This window comes from Paroedura picta, chromosome 11 (genome assembly GCF_049243985.1).
Source record: "Paroedura picta isolate Pp20150507F chromosome 11, Ppicta_v3.0, whole genome shotgun sequence".
NCBI lineage: Eukaryota > Metazoa > Chordata > Lepidosauria > Squamata > Gekkonidae > Paroedura > Paroedura picta.
The window spans coordinates 1,441,042-1,461,728 of NC_135379.1; the positions used below are offsets into that span (position 1 = coordinate 1,441,042).

At 60.6% G+C, this 20,687-nt stretch overlaps 2 protein-coding genes across 4 annotated transcripts; one reads left to right on the top strand and one right to left on the bottom strand.

The window, feature by feature from the left end:
* Positions 1 to 189: 189 nt before the first annotated feature.
* Positions 190 to 7,795, bottom strand: LOC143820945 (zinc finger protein 783-like). The gene is made up of 8 exons (XM_077304388.1): positions 7,544 to 7,795; positions 6,867 to 7,010; positions 5,467 to 5,845; positions 4,865 to 4,991; positions 3,963 to 4,073; positions 3,678 to 3,779; positions 3,001 to 3,120; positions 190 to 1,421 (listed from the first exon to the last, which is right to left on the bottom strand). Exons 1-8 carry the CDS (start codon positions 7,678 to 7,680, stop codon positions 535 to 537), a joined length of 2,007 nt encoding a protein of 668 aa, XP_077160503.1. The 5' UTR covers positions 7,681 to 7,795; the 3' UTR covers positions 190 to 534.
* A 1,468-nt stretch (positions 7,796 to 9,263) lies between these two features.
* On the top strand, positions 9,264 to 20,333 carry LOC143820459 (zinc finger protein 783-like). Of its 3 annotated transcripts, none has more exons than XM_077303321.1 (7): positions 9,264 to 9,356; positions 12,099 to 12,500; positions 15,075 to 15,201; positions 16,492 to 16,611; positions 16,945 to 17,055; positions 17,597 to 17,716; positions 18,546 to 20,333. In XM_077303321.1, the coding sequence occupies exons 2-7, from the start codon at positions 12,132 to 12,134 to the stop codon at positions 19,262 to 19,264; spliced, it is 1,566 nt and encodes a 521-aa protein (XP_077159436.1). In that variant the 5' UTR covers positions 9,264 to 9,356; positions 12,099 to 12,131; the 3' UTR covers positions 19,265 to 20,333. The 3 variants fall into 3 exon arrangements, with proteins under 3 accessions (XP_077159436.1, XP_077159435.1, XP_077159434.1); XM_077303319.1 differs by lacking the exon at positions 9,264 to 9,356 and adding an exon at positions 9,382 to 10,793; XM_077303320.1 differs by lacking the exons at positions 9,264 to 9,356; positions 17,597 to 17,716 and adding an exon at positions 9,378 to 10,793.
* The last annotated feature ends 354 nt before the right edge of the window (positions 20,334 to 20,687 follow it).

Here is a 20,687-nt window from a genome sequence, read left to right on the forward strand (position 1 = left end):
CTTAACATCCTGTGGCCTCCGCAGCAAGGGGTGCAAAATAGCTTTTCTGTGGCACAGGAGATTCCCGCATCGTGCCGGCCTTAGGCTGAACCTCTGGCTCCGCTGTGGAAACACAATGGCCGTGCCTGGCTCACGCCCCCCCCCCCCCGGCTCACGATACGGGACTTTGGGCCCATCCAGAACCCAGGGTTGAAGCGAACAAGAGCCAAAGTAGCCCGATTTTATTGTCTTTATACAGAGTAATGAGAATGTGGAATTTGCTGCCAGAACATGTCGAGGGCCACAGGAATAAGCAGCCTTAATGGGGGATTAGACAGATCCATGGAGGAACCTCCACATTCAGAGGCACTAAAACTGAATCCCACTGCCAGGAGGCAACCTCAGCGGAAGGAGAAACTGGCCGGCCCCTGGGTGAGACGGGATGGGGGACTAGATGGGCCCTTCCTGGTCTGCCCCAGCAGGGCTCTTCCGAGGGTCTTCTCAAGGGCAGGGCAGCAGGCTGCGGAGGGGCTTCTGGCCATGGGGGGGGGGGCTTTAGCGCTGGCCTCGCCCTTCCCTGAAGCCCCAGGAGCAGGATCCAGAAGGCCCCGCAAGCACCACCGGCCCCAGGGGCTCCCGCTGTCCAGTTCTGGGCTTGGAGCAACGGGCGGGCACGGCCAAGCGGCCTCCTTTGGGAGCAGGGGGGAGGGTTGCCTTTTGCTGCCTGGCGCTCTGGCCTCCGAGGGCCGTGTCGTTCTGGGGCTTGTCTGGAAGATCCCGGGCCGAGTCCGTCTGCCCCTGCTCAGGGCCGTGTGTGGGCAAGTGATCCTTCAGCGACTTCTTGCGCCGGAAGGTCTTCCCGCACTCGGCGCAGGCGTAGGGCCGCTCCCCGGTGTGGGTGCGCTGGTGCTCCAGGAGGTGGTGCTTGCAGGTGAAGTCCTTCCCGCACTCGGCGCAGGGGTAGGGCCTCTCGCCCGTGTGGAGCCGCAGGTGGGGGATGAGGTGCTGCTTCCGCACGAAGCCCTTCCCGCAGATGGGGCACTTGTGGGGCCTCTCTCTGGGGTGGATCGTCTTGTGGCGGACCAGCTCCGAGGGGCAGCCGAAGGCGAAGCCGCAGCAGGTGCCCTCTTGGCGTTTCTTCTTCTGGTGGTTCATCTGGTGGATCTGCAGGCTAAGCAGGAGGCTGAAGGTCTTCCCACACTCCAGGCAAGAGTGGGGCCGGTCCCCCGTGGCTTCGGCACCCGTGGCTGGAGAGCCGGGGTCCTTCCCGCCGGCTCTGCTCCCAAGGCAGGCCCCCTGGAGGCTGGAGAGGGGCTGGCTCTCCCCGATGGTGCCACTGCAGATGGGGGCCACCGACCCTCCAGGGAAGAGCAGCAGCAGGGGAACGTTGGCAGGGTCCTCTCCCTGGTGGTCCTCAATGGGTAGCAGACCCCCGTCCTCAGCTGCAGGGGAAAGAAGAGGGGAGGAAAGAGAGGGGTGATTTTGCGGAGGGTGCAGAAAGGTTTGAGCTGCCAAACCCTGTGGGCCAAGAATTCATCCTTCTGATTCCTCAACAGCTAGCACCCTTAAGGTCCTCAGCTGGGTCCTTTCTAAGCACTTGGCCTTTTCCCGCTAAATTTCTCCTTGGTCCTGCACCAGAGTTCTGTCTCGCTTTGCAGAGCTCTCAGGATTCTAGTCCTGGCTCATAGCATCAAAGACCATGGCCAGAATCCAACCACAGGTGTCCAGAAACTTTCCTGCATTTCCCTCTGTTCCTGCCTCCTGTTCTCGCCTCCAGAAAGAGCACGGGCTGCAGGTGGAGAAGAGGAGGAGGGTGTGAAATGGCCTCTTCTGTCCCACAAAGGTGCTGGTCTGGCTGGCCCAACTAGCCCAATCATGTCAGTTCCTGGACACTAAGCAGGGTCTGCCCTGCTGAGCCCTTGGATGGGAGACCCCTGAGGCAGGCCAGGAAGGCTCTGCTGGGGCAGGCAGGGCAAATCCCCTTCCGAATGTCACTTGCTGTGGAAACCCTCCCCAGGGCGTCCTGGTCTCAAAAAGGTTACTGCAGAGCTGGAAAGAGTATGAAGGAAGACAACCAAAATAATTAAGCGATTGGAGCACCTTCCCTGTCAGAAAAGCTTGGAGCCTCTGCGACTTATCAGTCGACAAAAAAGAGAAGCCTAAGGGGAAAGATGAAGGAGGTGGCTGGTCTCTGTGTGGGACAGGAGGCTGGACTAGACGGACCCTCCCTGGCCTGACCCAGCAGGGCTCTTCTGAGGGTCTTCTCAGGGGAAGGCCTCGGCCTCTCTGCCCTGTGGCTGGCCCTGCAGAGGAACTGGCTGGCCCCTGGGTGAGACGGGAGGCTGGACTGGAGGGGCCCTCCCTGGCCTGACCAAGCAGGGCTCTTCTGAGGGTCTTCTCAGGGGGAGGCCTCGGCCCCTCTGCCCTGTGGCTGGCCCTGCAGAGGAACTGGCTGGCCCCTGGGTGAGACGGGAGGCTGGACTGGAGGGACCCTCCCTGGTCTGACCCAGCAGGGCTCTTCTGAGGGTCTTCTCAGGGGAAGGCCTCGGCCTCTCTGCCCTGTGGCTGGCCCTGCAGAGGGACTGGCTGGCCCCTGGGTGAGACGGGAGGCTGGACTGGAGGGACCCCAACATGTCTGACCCAGCAGGGCTCTTCTGATGTTCTCTTCCTCCACTCAGGTCCTCTGAGGGTCGGAAGTGGCTGCAGGGTCACAGAGGGATGCATGCTTCAAGCGCACAGATGGTCAGATTATCTCCTCTTCAGATTAGAATCAGATCGTAGTTTTTCAGTGAATTGAGAGGGATCAAGCATAAAGGCAAGTCCAAGGCAGCCCTTATATCCAGGTGACCTGATTTCTGTTGCGTGGAGATCAGTTGAAACCCCAGGAGAAGTCCAGGCACCACCTGGAGCTTGGCAACTGAAGTCATAGTCCTAGCTGAGCTGGGTGGACTTCCAAGGCTGGTCCTTGTCCACCAACAGTCTGATCTCTGCTAAGCCTTCCCAGCTGGATCTGCAGCTCACCTGGCTTCTGTCCCACAGAGACGGTGTCGGCTTGGGGGCCCAGGTCCGTCTGGAAGGGTGTGCAGGCAGGGTCCTCTTCCCTGTCGCCTGGCAAAGGGTCCAGTTTAGAAACTGTGTAGTCTAGGAGAGGAGAAGAGCATCGAGAGGAAGCTGGATTTCCCGCATGGCAAAGTGCCCTTTTCACTTGCATCTGCAACCCTCTCCTCCCCCCACCCAATAGTGCAAGCCCCGGAAAGCCCAAGAAAAGCCTGACTCTGTAATACTCTGTGCTTGAGAAGGAACCACCGCCCTGGACTCGGGAACGCTGAGGATGAGCCAGATGCCACCCAGAGTATAAGAGGCAGGACCCTGCCCCTTGAGCAGGGCTGTGATGGGCAGGGGTGAGATGTCAACTCCCTCCCTCCCTCTCCCTCCCTCGGGGCTTGGGCCTTGAGGGCTTGCAGAGTATAAGAACTGCTAGCCCAACAATGACACTGATCTTGGTGCAGCCAGACCCCGTAGGAACTAGGAGACGAGATGCTTTTGTCCCTCACACCTACCTCTGTATCTTTCTGGACCCCAACAGAGGGGGGTGGGCTGCAGCAAAAGCTGCCAAGGCAAGTCAGAAGATTAAAGCCCCCCCCCCCCCCCCGTGTGAGCCAAGAGGTGGAGGAAAGGGCCTCTTCCCCAATACTCACAGTCGTAGGTGCCCCCACTGTGCTCTTGCGCCTCCTTCCCCGCACACGGCCCGTCCTGGGGCTGAACCCAAGAGCTCCTCTCCGTTCTCGGGGCAGACGGCTCTGTGGTGGGGAGAGGGAGGGCAGACCTATGAGCTCCCAGGCCAAGCAGCTTCCCCCCCCCCCACCCAGGTTCAGCGCTGCTGCGTGGACTCACAAGCCCAGAGCAGCCCGGTTGGCTTGGTCAGCCTCCTGGTTCGATCCTTCGCTGCTCTTCCCCGTGAGCGTTGTTTTCTGCATGCTGACCTGCTGGGTTCCTGGCGGGGGGCTCTTGGGGGGCCCTTGAGGCTGCCTGGGCGAGGCCACAAGGTGGCTCTCCTCTACAGGACAAACTTTCCAGTTTAGAAACAGCAAAATCTGATTGGAGGAAATAAGGCTGTTACATTGAGCCCACACCCTGGGGGTGTTTTAGCTCAGAGACAGTCAGCGTGGTGTAGTGATCCAGAATGTCGGACCAGCCTCTCAGAGACCCGGGTTCAAAACTCCACTGGGGCCGCTGCAGCTTGCTGGGTGGCGTATTCCAAAAAAGAGTTTATTCCATTGTTGTGTTTATTTTTAAAATGCATTAGCCGACTTTTTTCCTTACGGAGCTCAAAGCAGCTTAGAAAAGAGAGAAAACATGTAAAATAAAATATATATTTAAAAAATGTTAAGATCACAATTTAGAACTGCCTTAATCAAATGCTGGCCGAAATAAAATTGTCTTCAGCTGCCTCCTGAAGTTTGAAAGGTGAACCTTCCTGGGAAACTTGTTACTTAAACACGGGGCTGCCACCTAAAAGGCCCTGTCTTGTGTGCCCACCAGACCCCCCTCTTTGATTGGCAGGACAGTCAGGAGGGCCCAGGAATGCCTGGGAGAATACAGCCCTTCAACTAGATCAGGGGTAGTCAAACTGCGGCCCTCCAGATGTCCATGGACTACAATTCCCAGGAGCCCCTGCCAGCATTCGCTGGCAGGGGCTCCTGGGAATTGTAGTCCATGGACATCTGGAGGGCCGCAGTTTGACTACCCCTGAACTAGATATTGCCCTGGGTTGCACTGATAGGGATGGTGATTGGACTAGACCTGCGTATGTGGAGGGGCATCTCCTGCTCTCTGATGTGACCCACAAAAGAGCCTGCAAAGTGGGGGGGGGGCAGTTCCTTACCGAGGGAGATCAGAGACTCGCAGTTTCCCTCAACCACGTTTCTGTACAGCTCCTTCTGCCAGCCCTGCAGATCCTCCCATTCCTCGTGAGAAAAGTGGCTTGAGGTTTCCTCCAGGACGTCCGAGCCCTTAAATTGTAAGCGTGCACAAACATCACAGTGGGCCACCAGAGACAGCATCTGAGCTACACGGGGTGTGTGTGGGGTGCAAGCCATGCAGGCAGAGTCCGACAGTGCCAAATAAGCGTTCCCATCTTTTTGGCTCCCCCGCAAAGCTCCAGGGAAGCAGTGTGGTGTAGCGGTTAGAGTGATGGACAAGCACCTGGGAGATCCAGGTTCAAATCCCTGCTCTGCTGTGGGAGCCCACTGGGTGACCTCAGACCAGTCACACGCTCTCAGCCCACCTCACAGGATTGTTGTGAGGGTCAAAGGTTGTGGGAGCAGAGAAAGACATTGGCTACTTTTGGTCCCCACTGAAGACAGAGGTGGGATATCAATAAGCAAGTAATAAAAATAACTAAAAGGGCGCCTGCACCTTTTGTGCAGTCCGTTGTAAAGAGAAGCCCGGCCCCGCTCCGCCACAATCCCAGCAGGCCCCACACACCTGGGCCGCCTCTGCAGAGGAGCCGACGGGGGCTCTCAGGACCCAGAAGTTCCAGTTCTTGAGCAGGCTCTCCATGTTCTCCAGCCGCCTCTGGAGCTGCCCGTACTCTTGCAAGAGGGTCCCCAGCACAGCCCACCGACTCTCCAGCCGGCTCCCCAGCTCCGCCAAGGCCTTCTCGCAGGCCGTAAACCTCTTCTCCGCCAACCCCGATCTCTGCTCCAGGCTCAGCAGCTGCAGGGCATGCACCTCCACGGCCCTCTCCATGGCCTGGACAGCCCCCACCACCGTCCACAGGGAAATGGTGGCTGTCGCCAACTGCGCTTCTTTGGGGAAGCCGGGGAGGGGGGCAGCCTGCACTCCGGGGGGCCCCCCTTGTAGACTGTGCCCCAAAGGGGAGGGAGAGAGAGAGAGAGAGAGAGAGAGAGGGAGGGAGAGAGAGAGAGATCCTTGTCTTGTCCATGCCGCACGTTTCCCCCACGTGTGTCGGGCCTCCCTTAGCAAAGCTCTGTCTGTCTTTCCTGAAGGGGTGAGCCAGCGTTTGGCTCTTGCGGCCCAGGGTGCTGCCCACCCTCACTTTCAGGTCAGGAAGGAATCTCCCTCCCTCCATTGGCCCAGGGATCGGGCAGGTTTTGGGACTTCCTCTGCGCACGGACCGGAAGGCAGCTAATGTCCCCCCATGTGGAAAAAGCCAAGGTCCCGTGGGAGAGCTGGGACATTACAGGCCAGTCAGGCTGGTTAAAGTTAGAATTCGGGGGCCTGTTGATGAAGAAAAGAGAAGAGGAAGGCTCCCCACGGATGCTGCACAGGGAGATCTTGTCTCATAAACCCGCTAAGCGTTCCTTGGGGGGTGAACAAGCAAGTGGAGGAGGTGCCCCTGTAGATCCCCCTAGATTTCCAGAAAGCTTTGGCTCAAGGTCCTTACAAAAGGCCACTCAGCAGCCCTGGGAGAAGAAATGGGAGGGAGGGAGGCCAAGGGGGCCGGTTTCACCGGGGGGGGGGCGGAGAGCGGAGGGGGGGGCGCAGGGCTGGGCCCTCGGTGGAGGGGGATTAAGATCATGTCTAGTGTCCTGCGCTGGACTGGATGCTGTGGGGAAATGAACTTCCCAGGGTCCCCATCAAGAGGGTCTTTAGGGGAGGCGGGGGGGGCGGGGGGCTTGGAGAGGAGGGGCCTCGGAGGGGCACCGCGTCCCCCAACACCCCCCCCCCCCAGCCACCCTCCCCTAGAGATCCGCTGGGATTGCGGGGGATGCCGGCCCCGCGGGCAACCTGGCCAGGTGTGGCTGCTGGCGCAGGTGTGGCTGGGGGGAGGGGCTCTGCCGCACAGGCTTCGCCCACCTCCCGCAGCAAGGCCCTTCTCCCCGCCCCAGAGGCGCGGCAGGTGCGCGCCGGACCCCGCTCACCTGAGCCGGAGGCGTCCGGGCAGCCATGACGGGAGGAGGGGCGTCTCCTCGGGAGCCGGAGGGAGCCCAGGCCGGGAGGGGGCGACAGCACCATCTACCGAGCAGGAGCCCGCCCCCCCCCCCGCCCCCGATAGAAGCCGGCACCTGTGGAGGACAGGAGGTGGCTTTTATAACCCGCTTTTCTCTACCCGGAGGAGTCTCTAAGCGGCTTCCCATCGTGTTCCCTTCCTCTCCCCACAACAGACACCCTGTATGGTAGTTGGGGCTGAGAGAGCCCTGACAAAACTGCTCCAGGAGAACAGTCCTATCAGGGCTGTGACTAGCCCAAGCTCACCCAATTGGCTGCAGGTCGAGGCGGAGGGGGAAATCGAACCCGGATCTCCAGATTAGTAGCCACCGCTCTTCATCATGACGCCACACTGGCCTGTCGGGCATTTATACCCCCACTGAAATACCTTTCCAGGCTCCAGCCCCAAATCTCCAGGAATTTCTCCGCCTGGAGTTGGCAGCCATCCGGGTCTGGTGCAGCAAAAGCAAATGGGTGTCTGGCATCGGGCCGGCAACTGCTGGGGGGTCCTGGGGGTCTTGCGCAATTGTAATTGTCCAAGAGCAGCTCCCCGGAGGGGGCGGTAGGACTGAGGCCCCTCCCCGCCCCGAAATCCAGAAATATTACAAACCTTCCCAGGTTAGGCAGCAGTGTCGCCACCCAGCGGGATGGGAAGGCGAGGGACATCAACGGGGTATAACGCCAGCCTGCAAAGCAGCCATTTCCTCCTGGGGAGCTGAATGCTACAGAGTGCAGTGCAGCTATCATTCCGGGAGATATCCTGGTCCCACCTGGAGGTTGGCCACACCAGCTCTTCTTACAGCAGCTCTTACTGTGAATCTAATGTCTAGCTGCAAAATCCAGCCCCTATGTCTTTAAAGCAATGCCCCCGCTTTTGTAGTGAACGCCTTCCGCCTGAAGGCGGCGCTGCCGTGTCGTACAAGGGGCCCGGCTGCCTCTTCACTGCAGCCCTCTAGCTTAGACGGTGGGGCTCGCCTTGAGCGCCCTCTAGAGCTCTGGCGCCGCCACAACTCCGCCAGCCAACGAGCCCTTTCAAAGAGGGTTGGTGGGCGGCTCCTTTAAGACCAACAACATTTAATTCTGGATATACACCTTCGAGCATCACAGCATAGCAAGAAGTGACGTCCACTGGTTTTAATGTTGGTGAAAGTGAATTAGATGTCTCATAGAGCAGGGGTAGTCAACCTGTGGTCCTCCAGATGTCCATGCACTACAATTCCCATGAGCCCCTGCCAGCATTTGGACCACAGGTTGACTACCCCTGTCATAGAGGATACCTGTTAGTTAGGATGGCTAAAGAGAACCACCATGTTCAGGGGCAGTGTACACCTGAATCCCCACTGGGGAAGGCCACGGCCTCTCTGCCCTGCTGTTGGCCCTCCAGAGGAAACTGGCTGGCTCCTGGGTGAGACGGGATGGTGGGCTGGAGGGACCAGCAGGGCTCCTCTGAAGGGGAAGGCTTGAGCCACTCAGTTCAGCTGTTGGCCCCCCAGAGGAAGAGGCTGGCTTGCCAGGAGGCTGGACTAGATGGACCCTCCCTGGTTCTCTGGATTCCCAGCTTGCTTAGAGGGAATCTGTTAGCTCCTTTCATGCCCTTGCAGATGGGCCAGCAGGGGTGGGGAGGGACAATTGCAAGCCTCTTGCCTTTGAGCACGCAATGGGTCCGGATCCACTGAGGAGCCCTCCCTGCTTGGTTGGGTGGAAGGAAGGAGAGTCTGTGGGGCAGAATGAGCCCTCAGGGCAGATGGAGCTGCTTCTAGGCCTGGGGGGTAGCTTGCCAACACCTCCTCTGCTGAGTTTTGCAAAGAACTCGCCTTGCAGTGCTTTTTGCAGAGGCTGGGCCTAGGGGCCACAATCCCCAGGTGGGACCTGGAGATCTCCTGGCTTTGCAGCTCATCTCCAGGTGATGGAGGTCATTTCCCCTGGAGAAGATGGCTGCTTTGGAGGGTGGACTCCATAGCCTTATACCCCATTGAGGTCCCCTCATCAACTCCCGGGTCCACCCCCAAAGTCTCTAGTTATTTCCTAATCCGGAACTGGCAACCCTAAAAGGCTCCCTCCTTTCCAAATAACATCCGCCGGACGAGCTGCAGCCTGCAAGGCTCTGCAGCCATTGGACATGCTAGACGCACCTCCGTCCAGCAGGTGGCGCAGGCAACGCGGATGGGAGCTGCCACTCTGGGCCAGGAACGGCGTGCCGGATGAAGACTCGGACCAATTGCGTCCCTCCCCGACCCGGGCGCGCAGCCTCGCTGGCCAATTGCGGTCGAGGGGCGGGGTTAACCCGCTTTTGCCCAGGCTGCGCAAGCGCGCTCCAGCGGCAAGTGGGAAGCTGCCCGCGCGGGCTCCGAAGCAGGCTCGTGGGAGCATGCGCAACATCGCCCCCCCCCCGGGCAGCTGCAGTGGGCTGGCCCAACACTTCGGTAGAACCTCCACGGTCAGGGGCAGCGTACTGCCGGTTGAAGGCCTCCTTGGGGCTGCCACCCCCCGGCGGGAGATGCAGGCTTATGGCAGCCCGAGAAAGCCCTGGAGATTTGGGGGTGGAGCCTGAGGAGGACGGGCCACAGCGGGGTACAACGCCACGGAGCTCACCCTTCAGCGCTGCCCTTTTCCCCTGCGGCACTGATCTCTGGTTCCCGGGCTCCCCTGGAGGCTGGCATCCCCCTTCCTCAGAACAGGGCTGCGATCACTGTGCCGCCCACCCTCTCCGCAGGGGGGATCTCTGGGCTTTGCCTCCCTTGAGAAACCCCCGAAGGGCCCTGGCCGAGGAGGCCGCCCTGGGGGCGCGCACTGGGGCCGAGTGTCGGGCCAGAATAAAGCGGGGCGCGTCTGAAGCCGCCTGGCGGGTGCTTTTCAGACGCTTCTGCTCCGCTCCTGGTTCCGTCCATGCGGCAGGGCTGGCTTTGATCTCGGCGGCCTCTCTGCAGCCCCCGGGACCCTCCCCGCTCTCGGCGCGCACCTTCTGCCGGCGGAGGGCGACTTTTTGCGCATCCGACTCTCCAGATCCTCCGGCACAAATCCGTCTGCACCCTTGTGGCCAGAGTCCCTCCAGCAGGGCGCCCTGAGCGGCCACGAGGCTCGGGGGGTTCTGGAAGGGAGAGATGCTGTTCTCTCCAGGGGAGCCGGCCTGTGTAGTCAGGCTTGTAATTCCGGGAGAGCTCCAGGCTCCACCGGGAGGGTTGGCAAGTCCAACTGGTCTTGAGCGAGTCACTGCACGGAGCTCTAAGCCCATGAAACTTGCAGCCAAGAGCGAAGGAGGAGCAAGCGGGGGCGGTGAAAGGCCTTTGCCTGGCTGCGGTGCCACCCAGCTTGGCCTACCGCACAGGGTTGTTGTGAGGGTCAACCGGAGGAGAGGAGATGGCGAGTGAGAAAGATGCATTTAATCAATGACTCAATCGTGGGGACAGGAGGGGGCGGCCGCGCAGCCATCAGGGGCCGCCTTCAGCTCCAGGTTGGGCGGCTCGGGCGGGTGCCAGCTCCCGGCGGGAGGGCGTTTCTCCCGGGCAGCGCACGTGCGCCCTGCCGCCCCCTCCCCTCCTCCTCCTCCCCCCCCCGCGCGGGCCCGGGCCGACGTCATCCTCTCGGGGGGGCTGCGTTGCCTCGCGGGCCCTGCAGGGGGCGCGCCTCCCGCCCGCCCCCTCCTCCTCCTCCCGCCCGCGGGTCTCCCGGCGCTCCTTCCGCCCGCCCGCGCGCCCGCCCGCCCGCAGCCCTCCGCCCCGAGGGGCCCCGGAGACCCCCCGCCGCCGCCCCCCCCCGCCTGCCCGCCCTGCTGCCGCCGCTGCTGCTGCCGCCGCTCCCCGCCGCCCGGTCGGACCCGCCCCGCCGCCCTCGCCGCCATGGCCGAGTGGGCCCCGGCCCAGGTAGGGCTGCCCCGCGGGGGGGTGGGGGGGGAGGGGGAGGGGGAGGGGGGAGCCGGCCTGGCCCGAGGGCGCCGCGCGCTTGCAGGGGGCTGGCAGGGGGAGGGGGCTGCAGCCCGCGCCCCCACCCCCACCCCGGATCCTGCTCCCGGCCCCGCGGACTGGCCCCGCCTGCGCGGCCTGCCCCTCCCGGGCGCACAACGGCCCTGCTAGGTAGGGTCTGCCCAAGGTCACCCGGGCAGCCGCGTGGTCGAGGGGCGATCGGGGAGGGAGGGGAGGGGAGGCTGCTGCCCGCCCGAGTGGGCAATGCTGGCCCGGGTGGACCGCTGGGCTCCAGGCCCTTGAGGAAGGGCTGGGCCTCCGGGATGCATCGTCCGCCGGGCAGTCCCTGGCATCCTCCGGTACGGGGGATGGGAAAGGCCCTTTTCTGCCTGCGCCCCGGAGAGCCCCTGCCAGCCTGGGCGGGCAACATCCATCTGCGCCCACTTCAGGTCTCACGCTGGCTGGGCTGGCCTGGCTCAGGGAAGGTCCCAGGGATGATCCCCAGCCCAGCAGCCTCTCCAGTTTAAACGGACCAGGCAGGAAATGACGAGAAAGGCCTGGAGAGCCCCTGCCAGCCTGGGCGGGCAATAGTGATCTTAATGGACCAGGGGTCTGGTGTCAGGGAAGGGGTGCAAGGGACTCCCTCCTCTCCGGTGAGTGGCCGTGGCTCCGTGGCCAAGCTGGACGTGCAGAAGGTCAACCCCCCAGGTTCAATCCCCAAAGACCAGGCAGGAGGGGATGGGGAAGACCGGCCTCCGCCTGAGACCCTGGGGAGCAGCTGCCCGCCTGAGTGGGCAATAGTGCCCCTGACTCCTGGGCCTGCCGTAATCAAGGGCAGCTTCGTGTGTGCCGGTCTGTTCCTTCATTGCCACTGGACAGGCCTGGCCTGCTTGTCACAGACTGTCCCCACGCAGGCATGAGCACCATACAAGTCTCTCCAGTTGTGGCCCAGCAGCCCCACCATGAGCCCACCCCCCCCCCCCACAGAAGCCCCATGCGCCCCTGCATGCACACTGCAGGAGCCTCCGGGATGCGAAAAGCAGAGCTCTCCATGCCGCCTGCTTCTGCAGTGTTGCCTCCACCAATGGGGATTCAGGTGTACACTGCCCTCTCTCAGCCTGACCCACCTCACAGGGTAGTTGTGAGGGCAAAATGGAGGGGAACTATGTGAGCGTACTTGGGGCCCCTGTTGGGAGGAAAGGCAAGGTACAGACCAATTAAGTAACATAAAAAACGGCCTTTCCCTGCCTGCTGTCCCCTGACCAGATCCAGGAGTGGAATGTGGAGGCCCAGCACCTCATGCCCCTGCAGCCTCCCCTCGTCCCCGAACTGAGCCACATGCGGGAGGCCCAGCTGCACACGGCAGAGGCCTCCCTGTGGAGCGTGGTGGCCACCGTCCAGGCCATGGAGAGGAAGATCGACCTGTTGGCCACCCGCCTGCTCAGCCTGGAGGGCCGCTCCGGGACGGCCGAGAAGAAGCTGCTGGACTGCGAGAAAACGGCCATGGAGTTCGGGAACCAGCTGGAGAGCAAGTGGGCCGTCCTGGGCACCCTCATCCAGGAGTACGGGATGCTGCAGCGGAGGCTGGAGAACATGGAGAACCTGCTCAAGAACCGGAACTTCTGGGTCCTGAGGCTGCCCCCGGGCTCCAAGGGGGAGATCCCCAAGGTAACCATAAGGGGAGGGGGGGGATCAGGGAGCCCCTCCCATCCTGAGCAAGGATGCTTGGACAGGTCCTAGGGGAGGGGGAGTCGGGAAGGTGGGCGAAGGTCTGTGTTGCCAACCAGACAAGAGGGAGGAGACCGAAGCAGAAGGTGCCAGCCAGGAGAAAGGGAGGAAGCCTCTGTGATCACGGGGGGCACGAGAAGCAGCCGTCACACGGAAATGCCCAGTCGCTCTCTGCAAGTTATCTTCGTAAACACTTCAGGAGAGCCCTGGTGGGTCGGGCCAGGGAGGGTCCCTCCAGTCCAGCCTCCCGTCTCACCCAGGGGCCAGCCAGTTCCTCTGCAGGGCCAGCCACAGGGCAGGGAGGCCGAGGCCTTCCCCTGATAAGACCCTCAGAAGAGCCCTGCTGGGTCAGGCCAGGGAGGGTCCCTCCAGTCCAGCCTCCCATCTCACCCAGGGGCCAGCCAGTTCCTCTGCCGGGCCAGCCACAGGGCAGAGAGGCCGAGGCCTTCCCCTGAGAAGACCCTCAGAAGAGCCCTGCTGGGTCAGGCCAGGGAGGGTCCCTCCAGTCCAGCCTCCCATCTCACCCAGGGGCCAGCCATTTCCTCTGCAGGGCCAGCCACAGGGCAGAGAGGCCGAGGCCTTCCCCTGAGAAGACCCTCAGAAGAGCCCTCCTGGGTCAGGCCAGGGAGGGTCCCTCCAGTCCAGCCTCCCATCTCACCCAGGGGCCAGCCAGTTCCTCTGCAGGGCCAGCCACAGGGCAGAGAGGCCGAGGCCTTCCCCTGAGAAGACCCTCAGAAGAGCCCTGCTGGGTCAGGCCAGGGAGGGTCCCTCCAGTCCAGCCTCCCATCTCACCCAGGGGCCAGCCAGTTCCTCTGCAGGGCCAGCCACAGGGCAGAGAGGCCGAGGCCTTCCCCTGAGAAGACCCTCAGAAGAGCCCTCCTGGGTCAGGCCAGGGAGGGTCCCTCCAGTCCAGCCTCCCATCTCACCCAGGGGCCAGCCAGTTCCTCTGCAGGGCCAGCCACAGGGCAGAGAGGCTGAGGCCTTCCCCTGATAAGACCCTCAGAAGAGCCCTGCTGGGTCAGGCCAGGGAGGGTCCCTCCAGTCCAGCCTCCCATCTCACCCAGGGGCCAGCCAGTTCCTCTGCCGGGCCAGCCACAGGGCAGAGAGGCCGAGGCCTTCCCCTGAGAAGACCCTCAGAAGAGCCCTGCTGGGTCAGGCCAGGGAGGGTCCCTCCAGTCCAGCCTCCCGTCTCAGCCAGGGGCCAGCCAGTTCCTCTGCAGGGCCAGCCACAGGGCAGAGAGGCCGAGGCCTTCCCCTGAGAAGCCCCTCAGAAGAGCCCTGCTGGGTCAGGCCAGGGAGGGTCCCTCCAGTCCAGCCTCCCGTCTCACCCAGGGGCCAGCCAGTTCCTCTGCAGGGCCAGCCACAGGGCAGAGAGGCCGAGGCCTTCCCCTGAGAAGCCCCTCAGAAGAGCCCTGCTGGGTCAGGCCAGGGAGGGTCCCTCCAGTCCAGCCTCCCGTCTCACCCAGGGGCCAGCCAGTTCCTCTGCAGGGCCAGCCACAGGGCAGAGAGGCCGAGGCCTTCCCCTGAGAAGACCCTCAGAAGAGTCCTGCTGGGTCAGACCAGGGAGGGTCCCTCCAGTCCAGCCTCCCCTCTCACCCGGGGCCAGCCAGTTCCTCTGCAGGGCCAGCCTCAGGGCAGAGAGGCCGAGGCCTTCCCCTGAGAAGACCCTCAGAAGAGCCCTGCTGGGTCAGGCCAGGGAGGGTCCCTCCAGTCCAGCCTCCCGTCTCCCCCAGGGGCCAGCCAGGTCCTCTGCAGGGCCAGCCACAGGGCAGGGAGGCCGAGGCCTTCCCCTGATGCTGCCTCCTGGCTCTGGGGTGCAGAGGCTTGGTACCTCTGAGGGCTCATTCTCAAGGTGTGTTTCCTGTAGCCTCCACTGTGGGTCTTTCCATTGCTGGGGCAGGCTGAAGATCAGCTTCCCTGCGCCCTCTCTGTGACGCCCTTTCAGCAGTCTCCTGGCTTCCCTGGACACCTGTTGGTGCGCTTCATGTACCTGAGCATTCCCCCAAAGTGTCTCAATATTTAATGTTCTGCCGCCCTTCCTCCTAATGGAGCTCAAGGCAGCTTACATTATAGAAAAAATACATAAAATAATACTTTTGAAAACTAAACTCTAAAAAATATAATTTAAAACTGCATTGAGCAAATGCAGTCCAAAACACAACTGAGGAGCGACAGGGAGGGAGGCAGGGAGGCCCTCTCCCCTGCATGGGCTGTTCCCTGATCACGGGGCTGCCACCAAAAAGGCCCCGCTTGCGTGTCCGCCAAATGAGCCGCTTGGCTTGATGGGACAGTCAGGAGGGCCTCTCCCTGGGGTCTCCTTGCCCAGGAGGGAACATGGGTGACTTGGGGGCATTTTGGGTGGCAGGGGGAAATTTTCCGTGGGTGTCCAGAGCACCCGCGTCCTGCTGCGTCTCAGAGCCCTGAACATCAGGGCAGCATTTATCAGTTACGCCGGGCTTCAGTCTAACATCGGAGGTCACTTGCCAAGATGTCTGGTTCCCTTCCCCACCCCAGATGCCGGTCACTTTTGTGGACATCGCTGTGTATTTCTCTGCCGAAGAATGGAAGAATCTGGCCGAGTGGCAGAAAGACCTTTACAGCAACCTTGTGAAGGAGAACTACGAATCTCTGCTCAGCCAAGGTATGCCGGCAGCCTTCTTACAAAGCGCTCTGGAGCAGGGGGCCCCAATCCCGTGCCTCTTTTATTAGAAGAACTCTTGGGAATTTTTCTGGTGATTCTGTTTTAATCTGAATTCTGTCTTTTATATTATATATATTTTGTACTGATTTTATACTGCCGATTTTTTGAATCGTTGCAGCCTGTGGCCACAATAAATCCAATAACTCGCCTACTAGATTCAAGGCCTCTGAGGGGCTATTGGAGCTCTTGTTGGCTGTGTCGTTCTTTACAAAATGTTGCGTTTGGAGCAGCTGCCGCCACAGCATGGGAGTCTTCACTGTGTGAGTGGTGGTGAACTGCGGCAGCCATTTTGGGACTGGCTCCGACTCCTCCAGCAGCCATTTTGTGTCCGCAGCCCGAAGTGGCCGGTCTCTCCCGGTGCAGCCAGCGCCATGCCCAACCCTAGCCCCCGTGCTGTCTCAGAATTGAAAAAGGGCCTGCAGAAAGGTTGGGGATCCCTGGTCTAAGATGGTCAAAGCATCTCCTAACAGCTCTGTGAACCTTATAAAACACTTGAAGGCCTTTACACCGTGGTTCGTTTCTTTGATGTGGCAGCTCAGCAAAACAACCCCCTCAAAGTAGTGGACAAAGAAGGAAAGGAACAATCAAATCTACCCCAACTGCAGTGGGACGACAGCAAAAGAAACCCAGTCCTGAAAGCTGCTGTTAAGAGTAGCAATGAAACAGCAAGATGCTTTTAGAAATCTACCTGTAAATTTATTTATTTAGATTTATATACCGCCCTCCCTGAAGGCTCAGGGCGGTTTACATTAAACTAATCAACGATACATGAAACTCTAAATGAGCCACTACAGTGCTTGGGGCCCTCGGTCTCAAGCAACGCTTTCAAAGGCACTGTGTTCGAATTAGCAGGATTGCCAAAGGAACAGCAATAACACCACTGCATGAAGTTCCTAAAGGGCACTTTCACTAAAGGGGAGAGGAAGGGAAGGCGCTTGTAAGCTTCTTTGAGACTCCTTCAGGTAGCGAAAAGCAGGGGACCAAAAAGCAGCCCTTCTTCTTTCACACATGCTAAATGAAGCAGCTTCAGCCCACTTCAGTTTGCAAGTGGATTTTGCCATTTCACACAGTGAAGCCCAGGTGCGAAGTGCATGAAGAGTGGATTGAAAGAGCTTTGTTTAGTGTGTCTGAAAGAGGAGCAGGGCATGGAGCAGCGCAAGCAGCCCTTGATCAGGCCGGCACATGAAGGAAGGCTCAGCCTTGAATTGCTTCCCTCTGTGGCTTCCTCAGGAGTCGACATCAACATTTCAAAGCCTGAGGCTCAGCAGAGGATCCAACGGAGCACAGAGCCCTGCGTCCCGGAGCAGCCAAACTCCAAGGACCGGGAGGTGGCCGCGGATCCTTGCACAGGTGAGCAGGACTGTTGCAAAGAGACCGGTTGGGCGAAGGGACTGGTGGGGGTGTAACAGGAGAAGCCCTGTTGGATCAGGCCAGGGGCCCCTCCAGTCCAGTACTGGCCAAGCCCAGAGGCCACCAGTGGGGCTGGAAATCCCGAAGCCCTCCCATTCTGGGCCCCCGGGCAACAAGAAGACAGAGCATCCCTGCCCCAGACAGAAGTGTCCCATCTATGCCTTGTGGACCTCTGCTCCAGATGTTCATCCATGAGAACGCAAGAGAAGCCCTGTCGGGTCAGGCCAGGCTGTTGTGTTTAGTCGCTGCTCTGATCTCCCCTTTCCCTTGCAGAGCCCTTGATGTCTACGCCGGACATCTTGTCCCGGATAAAGCAAGAAGAGCCTTTTGCTGGGGGAGGGCCGTTCCCGGAAGAGAGGGGCATCCCTACAGATCCTTGCGCAGGTGACGGCTCTAACCACTCGACTCTTCTCTCTTGTGGGGAGAAAGTGCGCTCAGGAACACCGTCCTAGTCGGGTTGCGCACTCCGGTGCGGTTCGGCCACTTTGGCAGTCAGCGAAGCCCCAGGTGGACAGCAGCACCTTGAAGACCAGCCAAGATGTATTCAAGGCGTGAGATTCCAAGGGCGGGTCTGAGGAAGAGAGCCTGCCCTCCAAAGCTCCCGCCCTGAGTCCATCTCGGTTGGTCTTCAAGGTGCCCCTGCTGGACTCTGATTCTGTTGTGCTCCTTCAGACCAACACGGCCGCCCACTTGAACCTGATCCTAAGGGCATTTGGGATGCTGCATTTGGGAATCCATGGGGTGGCCGATCTTGCAAAATTTGACCCCAGGATGCTTTTGTTTCTGTCAAATTTCACAAAGTCCGGTGTTCCGGTATTTCTTGCAGTCCTCTGGGCAAGTGGAGTTGGCAAGATCCCTGGGGGGTGAGCCGGGGGCCCTGCCTCTGTGGGCCTCCTTCCCACGGCCGCCTTGTTGTCTCTCTTAGGGGCCGAGGCTCTCATGGCTGCTCACGACTTCTTGTCCTGGATCAAGCAAGAGGAAGAGCCGTGCGTCCGGGCCCACTGGGAGCCGGCAGAGAGGGACATGATGGCCGGGCCTGGCCCAGGTGAGGGCAGACGAAGCCCCCCCCCCCCCGAGGTTCCAGGAAGACCCTTACGGGAATGTCACATCTCCGCTTATCCTGAAACTCCCTCGCTCCCTTTGGCTGAGGCAGCTTCTCTGCTGCTGCTCTGTGCCTGGCAGAAATGTGCCCAGGATCCATTGTGTGGCACAGCGCAGGGACTCTTGGCCACTCTTTGCCTACTCCCGAGAAGGCCGCTTTCTCAGCCTCCTTGCTTGTGGAGCTTTCACTGACCCTGGGGAGCCTCTCAGCTGCTGCCGGACTTGATTGTCATTCTGCAACTACAGGCAAACAGGAACACTCAGCATTTGGGCTCTTTGTGGGTTTCAAAAGCCGGGGTGGAAATCAGAAGCACCCGGCTTGTCTTTCTCCTCCTGTGATAACTGGTGGGTTCTCCATCTTTGGAAATGTTTAAGAAGAGGCTGGAGAGCCATCTGACGGAGAGGCTGATTCTGTGAAGGCTCAAGGGGGTGGCAGGTGACAGTGGGCGAGCGAGAGGGATGTGAGTGTCCTGCATAGTGCAGGGGGGTTGGACTAGATGACCCAGGAGGTCCCTTCCAACTCTATTATTCTATGATTCTAAGGTTCTTCTCACTGGGTGGCAGATGTGGGTAGATTGTGGACTTCTTGGGCTGTCCTAAAGACGGGGGGAGGGGGGATTAGCTCAGAGACCGGTTGGGGGCTGTGCACCTGAAATGTTGAGGAATTCCCCCTCTGGGCTGAATCCTGCATGCTACAGATCCTGCGTGTTCCAACGCCTTCGTCCCTTGCAACAGGGGTGGATAATTCCGGCCTTTTTCTTTCTCTCTTCCAGCGGGTGACGGGATGGCGGTCAAGGCAGAGGAGCAGCGCCAGCGACCCGAGGAACCAGCCAGGCCTGGGGAGCCTTTGTTCCAGGGGGAGCCGCCCGCAGCCACCGCCCCCGTGGAAGCCTACGGGGGCCCGTGCGGCCAGGCCCCGCCACCCATGAGCCCGGCCAGGAGCCGAGCGGGCAAACCCCTCGAGTTAGACAGTGAGCTGCAGGGCATCTTTGCGCCCCAGGGCCCCGCCGAGAGGCCGCACGGCTGCAGCGAGTGCGGCAAGATGTTTGGGGTGAAGAAGAGCCTGAAGGTTCACCAGCGCAGCCACCACGGCCAGGAGCGGCCCTACGAGTGTGTGGAATGCCGCAAGAGCTTCAACTGCCACTCGGGGCTGGTGCGGCACCAGATGACCCACCGGGGCGAGCGGCCCTACAAATGCGAGGAGTGCGGCAAGTGCTACAGCCGCAAGGAGCACCTGCAGAACCACCAGCGGCTGCACACGGGGGAGCGCCCCTTCCAGTGCCCCGTCTGCGGCAAGCGCTTCATCCGCAAGCAGAACCTGCTCAAGCACCAGCGGATCCACACGGGCGAGCGGCCCTACCAGTGTGCCGAGTGCGGGCGCAGCTTCCGCTACAAGGAGTCGCTCAAGGACCACCTGAGGACTCACAGCACGGAGGCCGGGCCCCCCGCCCAGCGCCTCCTGCCCCCCCTGGCCGGGGACCCGCTCCCGTAATGCCGCGGGAGGCAGGGAAAGGAACCGTGCTGCCTTTGCCGGAAGGTTTCCTGCTCTCTCCGCTCTCCCTGTTGCTCCCTTTTCCGGGCCGTCCAGAGCTCCAGACCCGCCTGGTGTTCAGGGGAGGACCACCGCGAGGACTGCCGGAGGCTGAAGGGGGTCTTTTCCGAGACTGTGGCTGGAGTGGGAGGCTGAGGTGGGCCGTGCCAAGGCAGAGGGGCCCCTCCCACGCTACCAAATACGTACTGCTGTGGGGGTTGGGAGTGGATGGCTCCTCCACCAGGCCCCCCTCCCCCAGGCAGACCGACCTGCAGGGGACTGGAGCAGCGGGCCGGTCTCACCACTGCACGCCGCCAGCACCTGGCTCGGGATGGACGTTGCAGAATCTTGCTGTTTGTCTTCAAGCCCTCATGGAAGGGCCAAATTACGGCCCCCAAAGGCGCAGGGGCCGAACTCCAGCCCCACCCGCCTCATGTCTGCCAGCCCTCTGTTTCCAAAGGCTCCATCAATGATTTTAGCAGGATGTCCTTTGACAGTGTTGGGGCGGAATGGCTGAAAACTGGCTGTTGTTTCGGTTTCCGCACACCCGAGCCAGACCGTTCCCGCCCTCCGAGTGCAGAGGACCCCTCTCTTTGCGCTGGCCTCTGGGGCAGCCTCCAGCCCTGCCTGCCTCCATTCCTGGCCTCCGAACCCTTTGACCACATGCACCTTCTGCTCTCTTTCTTTCTTTCGTTCTTCCGCCTCGCCATTCCCCACCTCCTGCAAATCTATTTATTCTTCTTTGCTCCTGCCTTCCTCCCCATGCTGCAGCGATTATTTTAACTTTCTTTTAAAGCTCATGACGATGCAGTCCCGCTCTGTTTGAAAGGGGGGAAAAGTATTTCCAGGTGTAGTTTTGTATGCAGGGTGCGAGGGAAATAAAGATCGACAAAAGGAACCGTTCCACTGGGCGGGGGGGTGACTTCGGGGGCTCTTTCCAGAACGCGCCTGGCCGTTCAGAGTCTGAGGAAGCCGGGTTGTGCAGCCATTTTGTAAACCCTTGTTTGCTTAAATCTTGTTTTTACTGGAATCTTCGCCTCAGTTTGCAAATGCCATTCCCGAAAGGGTGACGGGCCAGAAGAGATGCATGCTGGGAGTTCCACTGTTGGCACTTTGAGCATCTTTTTAAGCTGGTTTTCAGGGGCACAGTGGGAAGGAGGTTTGGCTGTTTGCACAGGAGGAGGGTTTACCCCCCGTATACACACAAACATACAATTAAACCCAAGGTTAATTTGAAAGGTGGCGTCAGAGGAGAGCTTTACAGATCCCGTGGATCACCAAAGAGACAAATTGGTGGGCTCAAGAGCCAATCTGGCCTGACCTCTCCCCGGAAGCTAAAATGGCTAAATTATTCTCCTTAGGTCATATTCTGAAAAGTCCCCCG

Coding starts and splice junctions, on each gene's coding strand:
- LOC143820945 (XM_077304388.1), bottom strand. CDS start 7,680: ATGATAGCTGCACTGCACTCTGTAGCATTCAGCTCCCCAGGAGGAAAT. Junction 3,780..3,962: donor CCCCGCCAGGAACCCAGCAG/GTCAGCATGCAG, acceptor TCCCCACCACAG/AGCCGTCTGCCCCGAGAACG. Junction 3,121..3,677: donor CAGTGGGGGCACCTACGACT/GTGAGTATTGGG, acceptor CTCCTCTCCTAG/ACTACACAGTTTCTAAACTG.
- LOC143820459 (XM_077303319.1), top strand. CDS start 10,320: ATGACTCAATCGTGGGGACAGGAGGGGGCGGCCGCGCAGCCATCAGGG. Junction 17,056..17,596: donor CCCTACAGATCCTTGCGCAG/GTGACGGCTCTA, acceptor TGTCTCTCTTAG/GGGCCGAGGCTCTCATGGCT. Junction 17,717..18,545: donor GATGGCCGGGCCTGGCCCAG/GTGAGGGCAGAC, acceptor TCTCTCTTCCAG/CGGGTGACGGGATGGCGGTC.